This window comes from Oncorhynchus gorbuscha, linkage group LG26 (assembly GCF_021184085.1).
Source record: "Oncorhynchus gorbuscha isolate QuinsamMale2020 ecotype Even-year linkage group LG26, OgorEven_v1.0, whole genome shotgun sequence".
Taxonomy (NCBI): Eukaryota; Metazoa; Chordata; class Actinopteri; order Salmoniformes; family Salmonidae; genus Oncorhynchus; species Oncorhynchus gorbuscha.
Window position 1 is genome coordinate 39,229,702 of NC_060198.1, and position 19,474 is coordinate 39,249,175.

Genomic DNA, 19,474 nt, shown 5'->3' on the forward strand with positions numbered 1-19,474 from the left:
TCACTTCCAGATAATACTATTTTAAAGGAGATTACTCTTTACTTCTTGAGTATTCAGAGATTAATACAGGATCCCTATCTATGACTAGATTAAAAACTGTAATCTGATTTGCAAAAAAACATCATGTTTATTTATCCTATTTTTATTCTGTACAAATCCTGAATTGGGATGATTCAATCAATAACGTCTATCCTCTATTCTGCAGGTGTTATATTTCTTGAGAACAAAAGAACAACATTACGAAGACCCGGACTAGACTGGGTAGCTCTCTACTGAAGACATGACAAGGAGAGGGTGTTTGATATCAATGTAATCTATTATAGAAATGACAATTGTTCAATCAATGAAAAATGCACAAACAAATAAGAGATTATTCACAAATAATTTAACCAAGCAACTAATACAACAGACAACTTTATAAAGAAGAATTATTTCTATCAATAAAACTTTTCCTTTATGTTGGAAATAGTAAGCTACATTTGAAGTGACTCAAACATGGTTGCTTATTTTGGCTTCTCATTGAACGTACCCCTGAATAAATATTTCTCAAAGGCATGGTCAGAGAATGCAAAATACGGTAGACTGAAAGCAGGCTGATAATCAATATGTATTATATATATATACTGTATATATATTCATACAGTACCAGTCAAAAGTTTGGACACCTACTCATTCAAGGGTTTTTCTTTATTTGTATTTTTTTACATTGTAGATTATTAGTGAAGAGATCAAAACGATGAAATAACACATATGGAATCATGTAGTAATCAAAAAGTGTTAAACAAATCTAATTATATTTTATATTTGAGATTCTTCAAGGTAGCCTTGATGACAGCTTTGCAAACTATTGGCATTCTCTCAACCAGCTTCACCTGGAATGCATTTCCAACAGTTTGAAGGAGTTCCCACATATGCTCAGCACTTGTTGGCAGCTTTTCCTTCACTCTGCAGTCCAACTCATCCCAAACCATCTCAATTGGGTTGAGATTGGGTAATGGTGGAGGCCAGGTCATCTGATGCAGCACTCCATCACTCTCCTTCTTGATCAAATAGCCCTTACACAGGCTGGAGGTGTGTTGGATCATTGTCCTGTTTAAAAACAAATGATAAACCCACTAAGCGCAAACCAGATGGGATGGCATATCGCTGCAGAATGCTGTGGTAGCCATGCTGGCTAAGTGTGCCTTGAATTCTAAATAAATTACTGACAGTGTCACCAGCAAAGCACCCCCACACCATCATACCTCCTCCTCCATGCTTCACAGTTGGAACCACACATAGAGAGATCATCCGTACTCTGCGTCGCAAAAAGACATGGCGGTTGGAACAAAAAATCTCACATTTGGACTCATCAGACCAAAGGACAGATTTCCACCGGTCTATTGTCCATTGCTCGTGTTTCGAGCCCCAAGCAAGTCTCTTCTTATTATTGGTGTCCTATAGTAGTGGTTTCTTTGCAGCAATTTGACCATGAAGGCCTAATTCATGCAGTCTCCTCTGAACAGTTGATGTTGAGATGTGTCTTTTACTTGAACTCTGTGAAGCATTTATTTGGACTGCAATTTCTGAGGCTGGTAACTAATGAACTTATCCTCTGCAGCAGAGGTAACTGGGTCTTCCTTTCCTATGGCGGTCCTCATGAGAGCCAGTTTCATCATAGCGCTTGATGGTTTTTGCGACTGTACAACTTTCAAAGTTCTTGTCATTTTCCGGATTGACTGACCTTTATGTCTTCAAGTAATGCTGGACTTCCGTTTCTGTCATCTGTCTGTTTCTGTCAGCAGTCATCAAGGCTACCTTGAAGAATCTAAAATCTAAAATACATTTTGATTTGTTTAACACTTTTTTTGGTTACTACATGATTCCATGTGTGTTATTTCATAGTTTTGATTATCTTCACTATTATTCTACCATGTAGAACATAGTAAAAATAAAGAAAAACCCTTGAATGAATTAGTGTGTCCAAACTTTTGACTAGTACTGTAAATACTGAATACATTTTTTAATGTATTATGTATTTTTATAATTACCATTCATTCCAACCACTATTCATCAAGGATGCAGCTTATTCAGACTATAATAAGATCCTTATAACCAAGAAGTGGGGTTTCCTCAACATATTTCTTAATATAACAACAAGATATATGGGCCTTGAGGTTTTCTTCCACTAGAAAATCCATGGCAGCCTGAATAGAGGAGAGAATGGTTCAAATGTATTAATAAATCATATTAATAATATTGCAATTAAAAAATATTACCAAACATGCAACTATTTTATTGTTACCAAAGACATCATGAGTCATGTATGGAAGCCAATTCCCACCACATACAAAAAAGTCAATACTATCTAAAATGTAGAGATGGTAAATCATACATATATATATACTTTTAACCTTTATTTAACTGGGCAAGTCAGTTAAGAACAAATTCTTATTTACAATGACAGCCTAGGAACACTGGGTTAACTGCCTTGTTCAGGGGCAGAACAACAGATGTATTTCTTGTCAGCTCAGGGATTTGATTCAGCAACCTTTCAGTTACTGGCCCAACGCTCTAACCACTAGGCTACCTGCCGCGCCATGTTTATTTATGTGTAGCATTGTGTGGTGATTTCCATCTGTCAACTTCAATACAAACGGATCAACTGTAGCCTACTGATAACAACCACAGCTGCAGGTAGCCTAGAGAAGCCTAAGCACTCTGATTCCCTCTGCGCAAGGGAAACAAAGCAGTAACATCATGTATTTATAGCCTAAGCTATGTATTTACAACCTAAATTATATATTAAATATAGGCCCATTTATTTGTGTTAAGAGGAAATATGAATGTGATCAAATTGGATTTATATTCTAACTTTGTGCGGCTAAGCTACATAGACCTTTTTTAATCCAAAATGATTGACTGCAATTAATCAATCAACACAATAGCAATGGTTTGTTGTGTGATTAACTTTTTAATTACAGATGCAAAGTCCTACATGATGCAACCCTGCATAAAGCAAGCTCAGCACTTAGCTCTATTGACCACTCACAGTTGTTGTCTCTGTGTCTGTGTAAAGGACCAGGAGTCCACCCTAGGGCGAGGACTTAATATCTCAACATTTTATAGGACACATCACTGCACGCTATACTCCTCTGTAAACTGGTCATCTCTGTATACCCCGTCGCAAGACCCATTGGTTGATGCTTATTTATAAAAACCCTCTTAGGCCTCACTCCCCCCTATCTGAAATATCTATTGCAGCCCTCATCCACCACATACAGCACCTGTTCTGCCAGTCACATTCTGTTAAAGGTCCCCAAAGCACACACATCAATGGGTCGCTCCTCTTTTCAGTCCGCTGCAGCTAACTTAGCGACTGGAACGAGCTGCAAAAAACACCCAAACTAGACAGTTTTATCTCCAGCTCTACATTCAAAGACTCAATCATGGACACTTACTGACACTTCGTGTGATGTATTTATTGTTGTCTCTACCTTTTTGCCCTTCGTGCTGTTGTCTGTGCCTAACGATGTTTGTACCATGTTTGTGCTGCTACCATGTTGTGCTGCTGCCATGTTGTGTTGTTGTCATGTTGTGCTGCTACCATGTATTGTCATGTTCCTGTCTTTTTATGTTGTTGTCTTATGTCTCTCTTTATGTAGTGTTGTGGTGTCTCTTTTGTCGTGATGTGTGTTTTGTCCTACATTTAAACAAGTTGGGCCCCATCCCCACAGGAGGCTTTTTGCCTCTTCGTAGGCCGTTCTTGTAAATAATAATTTGTTATTAATTGACTTGCCTAGTAAAAAATAAAATAAAATAAAGTATCTCAAAATGTTGACTTACGTATCTCAAAATTTATAGATAGTACCTAGAAATGTTTAGATAGTATAATCGTTTTCTAAGGTCAAATGCAGACGTTTTTTAAATTCTCAATATCAAATCATTTCTGGTTAACTTGTTTTCAAATAGCAAAGAGCAATTTCTCAAGCTATAATTTTGCTATGACTGTCTGGGAGTGGTTTGAGTAGGGAGGGGAAAACTGAAAACTAGCTGTTATTGGCAGAGTAGTTTGGAACAATATTTAATTGGACTATTTACTAATTTACCACCTGTTCATTTCACCAGGCAGGCCAAAACTCCATCCCACCAAAACAGAATGACATTTCAAACTGTTCTTACACTAAAAGGGCATTATCATAACTTTCACAATTTCACAGATTTATTCAAACCTGTGTGGAAATATATATAAAACACAGTATAACACGTTTTGACTGCACTGGGCCTTTACATTTTTGGGGGGTGGCGGAAATGGGATTCCATAGTCCCGACAGTTTACCTTTGACAGAAGAGCTGCAACACCTTTGCCCCTGAAAGACTCGGGTACATAAGTTGACAGTAGATCCACCTCCTTCTTGCTCGTAAATTTGTAGCGCAGCACCGCGCTATCCTGATGTCCTGTGCCAAGAGAGTAAAATGTTATTTATACGTGTAACATATTATATTCCCCAGTCATGCGTTCCTAACTAGGAATCTTCCCAAGTGGGCCATGCATGAACACCGGCCTCGAGTTACTATAACCCCCTGGTTGTAAATGGCAATCCCTGCTCTGTTTCACGCTCACCTTCGCGGTCCAGGTTGATAGAAAAGCAGAGGTTGTGTCGGTCATGTTTTACTCTCAAATCGGTGTTAGGACTCAATACACTAAAGGCAGACATATGAGTATTCAAAACATTTACAGAATGACGTGTGCTGTTCAATGCATAGACGCGAAAAATCCATTTTCGTAAAGCCATATCGATATTCTTGTTCAAGAGTCCGTTCTCGCTCGTGGCTGTGCGCAGTCTTTCCGGATGCAATTCCATTGATGTCCACTAGCCAGCGTAAAATAGTTACTTCATGACTATAATGAGTTGAGATTGTAATTAAATTACCATCCACCTCTGTCACAAAATACAATTATGAGTCTTCAATTCCATCTGTAGGCTACAAAGTGGTCTCTTTACCAATGTTACATATATTATGAAAAGTAAAGACAATGAGACAGAGCTCAAAACAAGGTTTATTTCTAGGTTCTATAGGCCTAATATAAGGTTCCCAATAACACAAACAACAGTTTCCCTAATTTCTGCTATATGACAGTTCTACTGAAGCAAGTTGCGTACCTTATGAGATACCCAAGTTATTTTAGTTTCCAAGTAAACATTTTTCCAACATCTTTTTCAGTCACCTGTGTCCATTCAGCATTGAAAACATACAAACATATCAATAATAGTTTTGTCTTCTTCTCTTTTCATTCCGGTCTCAGCTGGTCCTGAATATTTGACAGTCATAAGTGCTGGCCCAACACATCATCTTATTCCCAGTTCTATGTGGTGTGTATCCAGAATCAGTGCCAATCCAATGCCATGTTGACTACAGCTCCTCTGAGTCTGCTAAAGCTGCCATATTATTCACTCCTGCAGCATTATTCACTCCTGCAGCCATCACAGCGAAAAATACATTTGGGAAAAGGGATCTGGCATAGATGGCCATCTTGGGGAGGGAGTGGGCCATGACCACCTCTCTCTTCTTGCTGTTCAGAATCTTCAGGATCTCACTGGCAGCCTCTGCTGGTGTGATGCCCATAACCTTCTGTTTGGAGAAGACTGTGAGGGGGAGGCGGGATAAGGTTGGTTAGAGTAGTCAGACCAACACAACACACAGTATTAAGATCATCAACTGAGACAGCAGGTTACTTGACCAGATGGACTTCTTGGTCTTTTCCCCAGGTGGAGGGGAGATTATGAAGGTGTGGTTGACAGTGCTGACAGAGATGCCATACTCTTGGACCTCAGCCCGCAAACAGTCAAAGAAAGCTTGGACCGCATGCTTAGAGGCAGCATCTGAAACCCAGCAGAAGCCAAATTCAGACCCTGATCTCCCGCTCATACAATTGTTCCATTATTGAGGGAACTCATACTGTACATATGAATACCTTCATTCAAACTTCCTCAAACTACATTCAGAAGTAGGCCTACTGTCGGTATGAAAATGACTGAACTCACAAGTGGCACGGAAAGGCATAGCCAGCTTGCCCTGGATGCTGTTGACCAGAATCACATGGCCAGTCCTCCTCGACATCATGGATGGCAGAAGACCTGTGGAAGGGACCAATGTAACACAACTCTCAAACTTCAATTCCTTTAAACTGAGTTAAATTATGCTCTGTTATGATATAGTACCCTTAGCCACTGTGATAGGGCCAAAGTAGTTATTGTCCATAACTAGCTTGTCCATCTTCAGTGATGTGCTCTGTACTGGGGCCTTGACTTTAAGGCTGCTGTTGAGAATGAGCACATCCACACAGCCATAACACTCCAGCGTCTCTACGATCACATCTGGCATGCTGTTCATGTCACCGAAATCCACCAGCACAAGTTTAGGAGGGAAGGTCTTGGAAAGGGAAAGAGAATTTCACAATAAGGCAGGACCAAATTACTGTAATATACAGTATGGTTATTAATCTTTAGGATATTCATGATCACTTTACAATTTATGCATATTCATATAAATGCTAATAAAATGTAACTTTGTATCAGGCATATAAAGACCATATAATTGCTCTGTTGGGTTTAAGAGTTATGACATACTTACTAATTGAGGGTCTGCAGCGCTAGTCAGGTTATCAGCAAAACCTTCAAGTTTTTCCCAAGTTTTTCCGCAAAGGATGACTCTAGCTCCTCCCTCGTGAAACAACTTTGCACATTCTGCAAAGGTTTGGATTAATACATTTAAAGACAGAATACTGTTTTAGTAACAATGTAATAACAGTTTTCTACGTGCACTTCCTATCTGAGCTTTGTTTTTCAAAATCAAAACAAAGGATTTACCCTTTCCCAGTCCTGTTAAGGCATCTGTTATCACGACCACCTTGTTGCGCACCGTTGCTGTGGACAAGAACTCGAGCACCAGACTGTGCAGGAAAATAACCACTGCTGTTACCACCACCACAACAGGCACCAGCAGAATTGCAGCTGGGTCCATACTCTGGAAAAGACCAATGGGAATGTCATTTTCAGTAGCATATAGTGCCATGTTTTAGTGTTTCATGAGAAAACTTGATAGTTTTGAATTAAAAATACAGGCAGTAAATGTATTGTTCAGAAGTATGCAATGGCATTCTTATAGAAACACACGTCGGTCTACAGTCCATTATTATGATATGATGAAAGCATGTCAAGATGAATCAATAATCAATGGATTGACTAATGGATGAGAAGTGATACATATAATAAGAATTCAATTCAAATTCTATGGTTGATTTATATGATCAAAGTGAGAATATTTAACATTCTCAAAAATGTATTTCATACCAACAGATATTCCAGGTCCATGATTTTGGTATCCAAAAGACCCTGTTAAAGATTATTATTATTATTATTACAACTGTTAAAGGTCCAATGCAGATGTTTTGGTCAAAAATAAGAAAGAAAAAATGCTTCTAGAAAAGGGCAATTTATCAAATAAGAATTTAGCTAGGACAGTCTGGGAGTGATCAGATTTGGAGGAGAAAACTGAAAACTAGCTGTTATTGGCTGAGAGTGTTGGAGCTCTCTATCTTATTGGTCTATTAACTAATTTACCAACTGGTGATGTCACCGGCAGGCCATAACTCCATCCCACCAAAACAGGCTGATTTTTCAGGTGTTTTTTTCAAACAGCTCTTACACTTAAAGGGCATTATCATCATGTTCACAATTTCACAGTATTATTCAAAACTCATAGTGTGGAAATATATATAAAACACAGAAAAATCACATTTTTGAATGCACTGGGCCTTTAAGCATTTAGTTACGCCATAACTCTGCAATGGAAACAGAAGAGACAGATATTGACCATTTACTGTAGTGACAGAGCAAAGTTAAAAGATAGAGCTTATGATCACTCTAATAAATGCTGTCTGGTTGTTTCATCAGAAGGAGCTAAACATACTCCTTGATACATGACCTCAAATTATCACAAAGGGCAAAGTGAAACCCATCTTCAGTTAGGACAGTGTCAATGTGAAGCATACCGAATATGTCAGACAGTCAAGGTGACTCAACATTTCATAGTTTATTCATACAGTATAAGATACAGTCACTTTACAGTAACTTTCTTTCCTCAGATTAATATATCTTTGCAATAACCACCTACGACAATCCCAGTTTGTCCCATTACAGTTTAAGTGTGATTGGTCCACAGTATTTGTTCTACTGGGTGTTTTAATAGCACTTAAGCCACAGTTTACCATGTACTGTACAGTGTGTGTCTGTCCAAGGGGAGGCTCCAAATATATCCTGACCTAAAAATACTATAGCAACGTTATTTTCAAAAGCTGTACGGTAACATCAGCACAACTCAAAGATAAACTTAATAGATCCAAGAATAACATGAATGAAACAAATGTGATAAAGACAAAAAAAAAATAAAGACCGTAATCATAGATGTTATCCTGCCATCCCTACAAAAACTACAATGAAATCAGAACATGGAACTATACAGTTATAGTAACAAGTTTCCCTGTGTCATAACACAAAACGTGCAAATACTGTCCTGGCTGTGTGTCATTGGCTGACAGTCTCCATTTCACACCTATAGTATGTATGGTTTGATATCATTCACACAACTGCCACTTACGGTTTGGGGTGGCTAGACCTCTGGTGGAAAAATTGTCTGCTAGTATTCCTGGCTAGGTCTTCTCATTTGGGGCAATGTTCCCAGCCTCAGCCCACACAGATTGTAGCTCTGACCAGCAGTCCCCGTCCCCCCAGCAATACTTTGGGATTTGAGCTCTTTTAATAGCGCACAGCTGAGTCAGTCATTTTCCATGCATGTTGTATACATGTTATGTTTAGCATGGCAAGGCAGCTCACACCTCCAGGAGGCAGAGGTCGTGGGGGAGATGGTGTCCCATTGCTAAGGCCTTGCTCTATTTAGCTCTGCTTTCATTTAGTGCACCACAAAGGATATGGCATAGAAAACAAACTGAATCACACACACTCACACAGACGTACCAGTGAGCATGCATAGCCTACACACACACACAGACAAAGACAGACACATACACACAAAGGGCGGGCTTACCGAATGGGTACACAGGGCACGTGCCATGGGGCCCCGACCTCCAGGGGACTCCAACCCTCCCCTTCCCCCAAAAGAAAGGTTAATATTATTATTTTATTTTGGGGCGTTGAGAGCAGCCTGGAGGTCAGGCCCCCCAGATAGTATATTATGAACACATTGGTTGAGGGCCCCCCAGATAGCGCATTAACATGTCATTAGTCATGGTAAAATATATAGAATAGTAAAAAAAAAAATTTTTTACAAAAAAAAGCTTTAAAACGGCACACATCGGCCCAGATGTGCAGTCCAGCCCTGCACACACACACATGCACACACATGCACACACATGCACCGTTTTGTCAGCTTCACAGCTTCTTTGAGCTGTCTTATTCCATGCCAAATGTTGACCCAATGTCTCCATCTCCAACCTGTTTCAAATAAACTGTATTATAAGTGTTGTAGAGAAAAAATGTTGCTATCTTCTCATCTTTGTACTAATTAATCCTCACGTGGCATTCAGTTTCTGGTATTGATTACGATTCCTAGTGTGATTGCTCTACGTACAAAGTGTGATTGTTCTTGAACGGTCCCCTTGCGCGTCGTTTCTATGATATTCCCTGTTCTGCACACTCTTGGAATGTTTGGCTACTCTCTCATCTGGGTTTCTACTGTGTAGCTATGTTTTATCACTCTGTGGAATGGGTAGCGCAAGCAGTTTGCCGACTGGAAAAATCCATGGAGCCGTCTACTACAGTACTGTGCAATTACAGCTAGCTGGACTCTGGACAGCCAAGTCTGATCCGTCAAGGCAGTCAGGCAGATACAGAATATCATCGGTTTAAAATATTGCAGTAATCATGGCTGATTTTGAGGAATTCGAAAAACAGCTGAGCGAGAACCGACAGGGTGATCTCCCATTTTATTTCAGCCTTCAATTTTGGATGTGTTGCAATGGTTCTAGCTATCTAGAAGCTTTTAGCTAGCTAACTAGCATGCATTACTGTGATTATGTGTCTGGTTGTCAAGTTAGCTAGATAGCTTTGCTAGACGAGCTAGTCCTGCTGTATGCAGATGCAGTTTATTTGACTAGCTAGCTAATTTAACCATTAGCCACTTAATTTATTGATTAGCAAACATAGCATGGCTATAGTTCGAGTGAATTAGCTTATCTAACGTTACCTAGCTAAATTGATAGTTAGTTAACTAGCTAACTATAGCTGCACCAAATATTTAGATGCACTCGCTGGTCTATTGCACTAGCCAGCTAGTTAGCTAGCTAGTTACCAAGATAATCAAGCTAGCTATCCCAGACTGACTGATCAATTTTGTTTGCTTGGTCAGCTTGCAGGTAGGTTAGCTATATCTTGGTCCATAATAAGCATCCCACTGGAATGTTATGAACTCATTTCTGTCAAATCTATTCACATAGCTGGAAGCAGCTTCTGTGTATTTTACCCCGATCAAATTAAGTTTATTCAAGAGTTCATACTAGCTTATTACAACCCTCTCTGCATGTTAGGTATGTCCAGTGTATTATAGTGACCCATTGTGCTTAATGATGCTGAAACATGATTGTATATAGCTACCAAAAGCTTGGCTTATGTTCCATCCTTTCTCTTCCCACCGACATAGAGAGAGAGAAGGAGAGACAGAAGGAGAGACAGAAGGAGAGGAGCGGCAGGGGGTCTCAGAGCCGCAGTGAGAAACATCGCAGCTGGAGCAAAGACCGAGGCAACCGGAGCCGAGAGAAGCGAAGCCGCAGTAGAGACAGGAAGAGCCGGGAGCAGAGGAGCACCTCCCGGGATCACAAGAAGCACAGGTGAGTATTTAGCCCCTGGTACAGTACCTAGAGCCACTTACTGACAGAAAGCAGCATGTCAGGTATACTAAGGTATTGCCTTTTCAGTGTTACCTTTGCCAACAATGAGCCAACATGTATTCTGTTTACTCAGCTATTCTCCACGAAGAACAAGGAGGAAAAGGACCTGCAGATACTGGGATGTGCCTCCCCCTGGCTTTGAACACATCACACCATTGCAGTACAAAGCTATGCAAGGTATCTGTCAGCTTCTCTTTGCCTGTTAAGGGCTAATATCCCACTGTAATGTTCCCCTGTTTTATTTATTTCCTGTTAAGTTCATACATGTAAGAATGAATTGTCCAGAACAGTGCCAGTTACTAAGGTTGTGTGAAGTTTCTCTTACTCTCTACTTTTCCCTTCAGCGGCTGGGCAGATACCCACAATAGCCCTGCTGGCATCATCTGCCATGAGTGGGTTGGCAGTAACACCCACCCAAGTGCCCATAGTTGGCAGTCAGATGACTCGGCAGGCTCGACGTCTCTATGTTGGCAATATTCCCTTTGGAGTAACAGAGGTGAACTTCCCAGAGGACTTACGTTGTCTTGCACATTGAAGTGACAACATCGTATTTCAATGTATTTTTGCAGTTACTGTAATGGTTTCAGCTGATATTTCTTCCTTTATTTATTTCTGTTTTTAGGAGTCCATGGCAGAATTCTTCAATGCCCAAATGAGGCTTGCAGGCCTATCGCAAGCCCCTAGCATCCCTGTGCTTGCTGTGCAGATAAATCAGGATAAGAACTTTGCATTCCTAGAGGTAGGTTGCCTTGTGTCCTGTCTCTTCTGTATATGTTGGTGTGTAACATTAGTTGCCTTGCATAACTTACTTAAACTGTCTAACTCCCTGTTTGGCATCTTCCTCTCCAGTTCCGGTCTGTCGATGAGACCACACAGGCCATGGCTTTCGATGGAATCATTTTCCAAGGTCAGTCGTTGAAGATAAGACGACCACATGACTACCGGCCCCTACCTGGCATTTCAGAGCAGCCTGCTTTTCATGTCCCAGGTTTGTACAGTGGCAACATTCTTTCTTAGTTATGTAGTTCACATTCATAGCACCAGTAGATATCAGCTACAGTACAGGTATATTGCAGTTGAACGTGTTTATTGTTGTTTTTGTCTCTGTAGGTGTCGTGTCCACAGTGGTACCAGACTCCCCACATAAACTGTTTATTGGAGGCCTACCCAACTATCTCAATGATGATCAGGTACTTCACTCAAACAGTCATTTCACATTGACAACACAAGCATACCTTACCTTTTTCATTTGTATTACTTTCTTGAACTGGTCACTGAAGTGACAGACTTACAGTATTCTGTTCTGGTTGGTTGGGGGAGAAGTGACCTTTGTCCTTTAAACTTACAACCATGTTGAGGCCACAGGAGGTTGGTGGCACCGTAATTGGGGAGAACAGCCTTGTGGTAATGACTGGAGCGGAATTGGTGGAATGGTATCCAGGTGTTTGATGCCATTCCATTAGCTCCATTCCAGCCATTATTATGAGCCGTCCTCCCCTCAGCAGCCTCCACTGGTTGAGATACAGTGAGCTAAATAAAGCTTATAGGCACACGTGAATAAAACATACTAGGGAGTAACAATGGGAATAACATTTGGCCTAAAGTAGACAGTATCTTAACTAACTGACGCTCTTTCCCTGGCCATAAGTCCATGGCAGGCATTTAGTAGTGTAGAGATGCTTATAGGAACTAACACATTCAGCACTGACAGCATCTGCTTCAGTCACACCCTGCAGGTGTGAGAAGCACAATGTACACCCTACCCAAAGGAGAAGTTGCTGTTTGAAAAACATTGAATAATTGAATTATAATTGAATATTTTTTCAGGTTCTGTTTTCATTGTGTCTACAATTTGGCCAGTGTTGTATGGAAATCAAAATACGAATGTATTATTTATGTCTGATATTTGTGAAGATGCCAGTAACTCCTCCTTTTATGCAGTTTGTTTTTACACTTCTGTTAGAAATCATGAGATTACATTTCATTAGCATTATTCATTAGCATTATTCATTAGCATTAGTTAATGTGAACACATTCTTTTTCACTCCATGAATCACTCTGATGTGTTTGAATAAAAACTCAGCTAGTGATTTCATGACTGAACTAAATTGTGAATTAATATTTACACATATTATTTATGCATAATCATCAACCCAGTTTCAATCTCATTCACTTGATTTCAGAGATAACAATAGTATCTCTATCAGATAAGTATTTTATAGTCACTAATGGTCCCATGAAAACATACTTTTGAATGGGATAAATGCGTGACCACCTGCTAGCAGGAGCTATAAGTATATGAATTGGTGGGTTAATAGGCTTGATTATCAGTACTCCAGTGAGTGAAAAGTGTAACTGTTCAGCTGTCTGCTAATTTCTCATTTTAACCATGCTTATTTGACAAAGGTAAGCAAAGTCCAGTTCATAAGATGGAGCGAGGTAACATGTCCTAGATATCACAATATGCAGGCTTGAGTAAAATTCTAAATGACTTAAATGTAATGTAAATGTAAGTCAAATGGTTGCCAACAACCGTATTCCATGATTCCTCACACCAAACATATTACTGTGCTACATCTTCACTTCAAGTTCCAGAGAGATTGGGAAACGGCATAGTTCTGCAATGTTGTTGTGCACTAAATGAATTGGATTCTAACTTTCCATTCCTCCTGATTTTCTTTCTAAACAGTACCCTGATTGTACCCTGGTGTTTATTTTCTTATTCTTTTTTACTCTTGCAGTCACTGCTACTGCTTTGATACTCACAGCTCTTTCATTTTTGTTCCCCCACTTTGTCCCCAGCTAGGGGCCTGTAAGATCGTTAAGTCTGCGCTCATAATTTGTTCAGTAGTACTGATCTACTGCTGCCATGCCAACATGTAACACAAGGCAAGTAAGACATTCCGTTCCTCCCACGGATACACTCCTAGCCAGCAGGTTCCCTTCCTGGCTCCTCTTTCTCTCTCTCCCATCACTCTTTTGAAACGCGTTAAGGACTAAATTAGCTAGGGGTGGGATAAAATAAACAGATACCCGATTGATGTTAGGTTTTGGGGTGGTTCTCAGCCTTAAAAATAAAGTTAAGTCTGTGTTAACATGATGTACTGTCATGAAACAAGTGCATTTTGTAGATGAAGTGATAGCCAATCAGTTTACTTTGATGATGGGTTCATCATTTTCATAGCTCAGGATTTTATAGTCCGTGCACAATTTTCAGCACAACTTGTGTTATTACTGTTTAATAACTTTATATTATTGTTAAGTAAATTAATTTCTGGTAAAATATGAATAAAATGAAATACATTACACAAAGTCTGTACCTGTTAATGTTTTGTCATACAGAAAATCAGTCATTCAGGGCTCTTTCAAAAATCTCATATGTAGTTTCCCTGGATTATTGTGGATTTAGTATATGTCATAATTAAATAGAGTTTGTCTGTAAAACATCAGCCGTTTTTGTATGCATATACAAATTATTAACAAACAATTGATTTGCTTTGTAATTAAGCAATCTTAATCTCATCACACTGAAACTAATAAACGTTCTACAATTATTTTTATTTTTTAAATTCAAGATACAAATATTTTGTTTTCTTTGACCATGTCATTTATTGCACTTCTCCAGGCCATTCACCTTGGTATGATTTCTCTCCTCATGACTATTAAATGGAGGCTTAGAATGAATTCAGTAGAATATGTGGAGGATTCATATTACCCTGCTTATGCCTCTGCTTGTCTTCATCTCTTATGCAGGTGAAGGAGCTCTTGACATCATTCGGACCACTCAAAGCCTTCAACCTTGTCAAGGACAGTAACGTCACTTTCCAAAGGTTATGCCTTTTGTGAATATGTTGACATCAGTGCGACTGATCAGGTACGGATGAGCAAATGCTATGCTTTCTCATGGTTATGGTTTATCATTTTTAGGTGTCAAATCAATCTTGTTTTTAAGGTTCTATTCCATATTTGAAAAGTTTCTGTGTATGTTTGTCAGGCGGTGGCTGGGCTCAATGGCATGCAACTGGGTGACAAAAAGCTCATCGTCCAGAGAGCCAGTGTGGGAGCCAAAAACGCCAATCCGGTAAGCGCAGTTCCCTTGTGCATTTTGAATTGCAAGAAACAAATGTGAGTACCAGCAGTCTAAATGTGTCGTCTGTCTGGGCTGTTTTCCTTCCTCCCACCTAGACTGCCATCATCGAGACCCCGGTGACGCTGCAGGTGCCTGGGCTGCAGGGACTTCAGAACTCTGGGCTGCACACGGAGGTGCTGTGCCTGCTCAACATGGTGATGCCTGAGGAGCTGGTGGAAGACGAGGACTACGAGGAGATCCTGGAGGACATCAGTGAGGAGTGCTGCAAGTACGGCAGCGTGCGCTCCATCGAGATTCCCGGCCTGTCGAAGGAGTGGAGGTCCCTGGCTGTGGCAAGGTAAAAGGTTGAACTGAGGTTATTCAATACAGAATGAGACTCTGCTCTTCACTGTTGTTAAACATAAGTAATTGGTCTGAACAAAATCAAAAACTGCAATACACCACATGAAGTATGAATTGTTGTTGAAGTAACATGTATGTATCTGCTATTTGGATCCTGATGAAGTTGATGGTTCTTTTTGTTTCAGATCTTTGTGGAGTATGTTTCTGCTGCAGACTGTCAGAAAGCCATGCAGGCCCTCACTGGCCGCAAGTTTGCCAACAGAGTGGTGGTAACCAAATACTATGATCCAGACATGTATCACAGACAGGAGTTCTCAGGGTAGAGGGGAAACAGGAGGAAATCTTTCCTGCTTCCTCAAACCTGGTTTCAGCTCTTCAGTATCGTGTGGTCTGTCTCCAGTATTCACAGCTAGTACGTTGTAACCCTATCCTCATTTACTACAGTAGTACAGATTTTTGGGAAAAAATACTAGATTTTTACATGTGTCTTTTAGATACTCTAACTGATATATTACACCAACAAATATCTGTGTGCAGTGAATGAGTTTAATGAAATGTATACAAATAAATAAAACCATGCTATTTGTGTAGGATTCCCTTTGCAGAAGTAGTATGAATGTCACTTAGATCTAAAACCAGACTGTAACATAGCCAGTGTTGCTGTCTTTCTTAACTCTGGAATCAATGAGATGATACAAAAGTGAAATGTTTAGATTTCTATTCTGAGCACAAGCTGTTTTCTTATTTTGTTAAGTCGAGATGAACCTATATTTGATAGCTATCATACTTTCACTGTGTGATTCTGAGAAGTAACTAACAGTGAAATGTTATTTTATACCCCTCAGAGTCAGAAGAACTTGTGAATACCATGTTTATGTCTCTGCATCCAGTATGAAGGAAGTTCGAGGTAGTTCCACGAGCCAAGTACCATAGACTCCCAGTCATTGAGCTAACGCTAGTTAGCAACTTCCTTCAAACTGCATGTAGAGACATAAAAATGGTTTCCACAGGTTCATCTCACTCTAGGGAAGTAGAAAACAAAATCCTAAAGTTTAAAACTCAAACACCAAAAAACTTGTGTTAAAAAACACTCTCAACACTAATAATTACAAACAGTGAACAAAACAATTGTTTCAAAAAGTCATGATTTGGGCATTTTCACAGCGGTTTAAACCCATAACCTTGAAATTTGATGATTGTTTTGTGTTTGTGCTCTGGAGTAAGAATTTGTGTCATTTAGATTGTAGCATAAAATTGCACAAGGTCACAAAAATACTATACTGACAATAGAAATGGACATTATGCATAGTTTTTTTGAATAATAAATATTTGGTCATCCTACAGGAAAGGACGAGGAGATTTTAGAAGATGTGCTTTCTATTTATGTAAATAATGTATGTAGCTAATGTATATCCTGTGTTTTTGTTATCTGATGCTTTCGTAATTGTATGGAAGAAAATTGGTTAATTTATTTTTTTTTAAGCTTCATGAAAATTGCAGACGTGAGTTGATCTAACATTGTCGTTGTATGACAGTAATTCATATCATTCATCATTACAGTGAGACTACCTTTGAGTGTTTTTTATGTACTGTATATCACATATCATTACAACAAAAACAGTATGCTTCATTATGGGTACATTGGAAATCAGCTTTCAACTAAATAAATCCATTTCATTGATTCAAAATAATTATAATTACTGTTTTTGTAAATGTGGTTTTGAATGTGCCAAAACTGAAAGCATGTTTATGTACACATCTAACCTGCCACTGTCATGCCTTGAATAAATGCCTGCATCTTCTGTCAGTCTATAATATCATTATTGTTGCTATGAAATAAGGCTGATGTCAATTTCAGGACAGAGGCATCTTGTGGTATCAGATCAGGTGAGGAAATGTGAATACACTGTGAACTTACACCAGACTGATTATCAGTTCAGCTATCTGTCAGTAGAAGGCAGCAAAGTTGTAGCTTTATCAGGCTGGTCTCATAGACTAGACATAACATAGTAAACGAAAGTCCAGGACACTCAAATGAGTATAAAATGTTAATAAAACATAAGAAAATAGGTTACTTAAGGAAAAAATGAAAGGAGGGTATATATAACACATCTGTATCAACCCAAAGGTTGCATGTTTGAATCTCATCACGGTATATATAACACATCTGTAGCAACCCAAAGGTTGCATGTTTGAATCTCATCACGGTATATATAACACATCTGTAGCAACCCAAAGGTTGCATGTTTGAATCGCATCACGGTATATATAACACATCTGTATCAACCCAAAGGTTGCATGTTTGAATCTCATCACGGTATATATAACACATCTGTAGCAACCCAAAGGTTGCATGTTTGAATCGCATCACGGTGTATATATAACACAAATGTATCAACCCAAAGGTTGCATGTTTGAATCTCATCACGGTATATATAACACATCTGTAGCAACCCAAAGGTTGCATGTTTGAATTTCATCACGGTATATATAACACAAATGTGTATCAACCCAAAGTTTGCATGTTTGAATCTCATCACGGTATATATAACACATCTGTATCAACCCAAAGTTTGCATGTTTGAATCTCATCATGGTATATATAACACATCTGTATCAACCCAAAGGTTGCATGTTTGAATCTCATCACGGTTATATAACACATCTGTAGCAACCCAAAGGTTGCATGTTTGAATCTCAAAACGGTATATATAAACATCTGTATCAACCCAAAGGTTGCATGTTTGAATCTCATCACGGTATATATAACACATCTGTAGCAACCCAAAGGTTGCATGTTTTCGCATCACGGTGTATATATAACACAAATGTGTATCAACCCAAAGGTTGCATGTTTGAATCTCATCACATATATAACACATCTGTAGCAACCCAAAGGTTGCATGTTTGAATTTCATCACGGTATATATAACACATCTGTAGCAACCCAAAGGTTGCATGTTTGAATTTCATCACGGTATATATAACACATCTGTATCAACCCAAAGGTTGCATGTTTGAATCTCATCACGGTATATATAACACATCTGTATCAACCCAAAGGTTGCATGTTTGAATCGCATCACGGTGTATATATAACACAAATGTGTATCAACCCAAAGGTTGCATGTTTGAATCTCATCACGGTATATATAACAATCTGTAGCAACCCAAAGGTTGCATGTTTGAATTTCATCACGGTATATATAACACATCTGTAGCAACCCAAAGGTTGCATGTTTGAATTTCATCACGGTATATATAACACATCTGTATCAACCCAAAAAGGTTGCATGTTTGAATCTCATCACGGTATATATATAACACATCTGTATCAACCCAAAGTTTGCATGTTTGAATCTCATCACGGTATATATAACACATCTGTATCAACCCAAAGTTTGCATGTTTGAATCTCATCACGGTATATATAACACATCTGTATCAACCCAAAGGTTGCATGTTTGAATCTCATCACGGACAAGCATTTGAGCTATTTTGTAACTTTGCAACCACTTTCTTCTTTTGAGCTACTTTGCAACTGCGTAGCATGTTAACAAACCCTTTCGCTAACCCTGACCTTAACCCTTTAACCTAACTCTTAACCCTAATCTTAACCAGGGATGGGTAAAATGTACAAAATACAATTACAAAATATAATACACAAAATACCATAAATATTTTATCAAATTAAACCACACAATACTTCTATTTTTAAATGTATTGAATTAAAATACATGTATTTTGTATTTTAAAATACAGAAATATATTTTAATTAGCCTACCCAGAATAACAGTAACATTAAAGACACTTCTTACATGCTATAACTGTGAAATGTTGTTGTTTATCTTCCTTAGTTGAATGCCATGACTGTAAGTCACTCTGGGTAAGAGTGTCTGCTAATGACCAAAATCTATATGTGAAAATAATAATATATAATAATAATAATAATAATAATGAACATAACAAAATAAACTGCTAAGCATACTGGGTATTATTACCTTGTAATAATAAGGTACCTTGTTTTGGGGTGGAGCTCATTGGAATAGTACTTAGCATGCTTTGCAATTGTCCATTTTTACATATACATTTATATT

General features: G+C 38.8%; 2 protein-coding genes and 1 pseudogene across 3 annotated transcripts; 1 reads left to right on the top strand and 2 right to left on the bottom strand.

Annotated features, from left to right (window-relative positions):
* Positions 1–1,887: 1,887 nt before the first annotated feature.
* Positions 1,888–4,834, bottom strand: LOC124016169 (protein NATD1-like). Its single transcript, XM_046331707.1, has 3 exons — positions 4,604–4,834; positions 4,319–4,437; positions 1,888–2,186 (listed from the first exon to the last, which is right to left on the bottom strand). Exons 1-3 carry the CDS (start codon positions 4,773–4,775, stop codon positions 2,070–2,072), a joined length of 408 nt encoding a protein of 135 aa, XP_046187663.1. The 5' UTR covers positions 4,776–4,834; the 3' UTR covers positions 1,888–2,069.
* A 195-nt stretch (positions 4,835–5,029) lies between these two features.
* On the bottom strand, positions 5,030–8,927 carry LOC124016111 (dehydrogenase/reductase SDR family member 7C-B-like). 2 transcript variants are annotated; one of them, XM_046331639.1, is made up of 8 exons: positions 8,641–8,927; positions 7,335–7,376; positions 6,852–7,008; positions 6,616–6,728; positions 6,204–6,414; positions 6,027–6,119; positions 5,718–5,864; positions 5,030–5,627 (listed from the first exon to the last, which is right to left on the bottom strand). In XM_046331639.1, exons 2-8 carry the CDS (start codon positions 7,353–7,355, stop codon positions 5,395–5,397), a joined length of 975 nt encoding a protein of 324 aa, XP_046187595.1. In that variant the 5' UTR covers positions 7,356–7,376; positions 8,641–8,927; the 3' UTR covers positions 5,030–5,394. The 2 variants fall into 2 exon arrangements, with proteins under 2 accessions (XP_046187595.1, XP_046187596.1); XM_046331640.1 differs by lacking the exon at positions 7,335–7,376 and having other exon boundaries at positions 8,641–8,925.
* A 723-nt stretch (positions 8,928–9,650) lies between these two features.
* On the top strand, positions 9,651–17,179 carry LOC124016272 (annotated as a pseudogene).
* Positions 17,180–19,474: the final 2,295 nt, after the last annotated feature.

What these genes read in the sequence shown, in the direction of transcription:
- LOC124016169 (XM_046331707.1), bottom strand. Translation starts at nt 4,775, where the DNA reads ATGGCTTTACGAAAATGGATTTTTCGCGTCTATGCATTGAACAGCACA. An exon ending in TATCAACCTGGACCGCGAAG is followed by an intron (nt 4,438 to 4,603) that starts GTGAGCGTGAAA and finishes CTCTTGGCACAG; the next exon opens with GACATCAGGATAGCGCGGTG. An exon ending in TTGCAGCTCTTCTGTCAAAG is followed by an intron (nt 2,187 to 4,318) that starts GTAAACTGTCGG and finishes TCCTCTATTCAG; the next exon opens with GCTGCCATGGATTTTCTAGT.
- LOC124016111 (XM_046331639.1), bottom strand. Translation starts at nt 7,355, where the DNA reads ATGGACCTGGAATATCTGTTG. An exon ending in CTTAACAGGACTGGGAAAGG is followed by an intron (nt 6,729 to 6,851) that starts GTAAATCCTTTG and finishes AAACCTTTGCAG; the next exon opens with AATGTGCAAAGTTGTTTCAC. An exon ending in GCGCTGCAGACCCTCAATTA is followed by an intron (nt 6,415 to 6,615) that starts GTAAGTATGTCA and finishes TCCCTTTCCAAG; the next exon opens with ACCTTCCCTCCTAAACTTGT.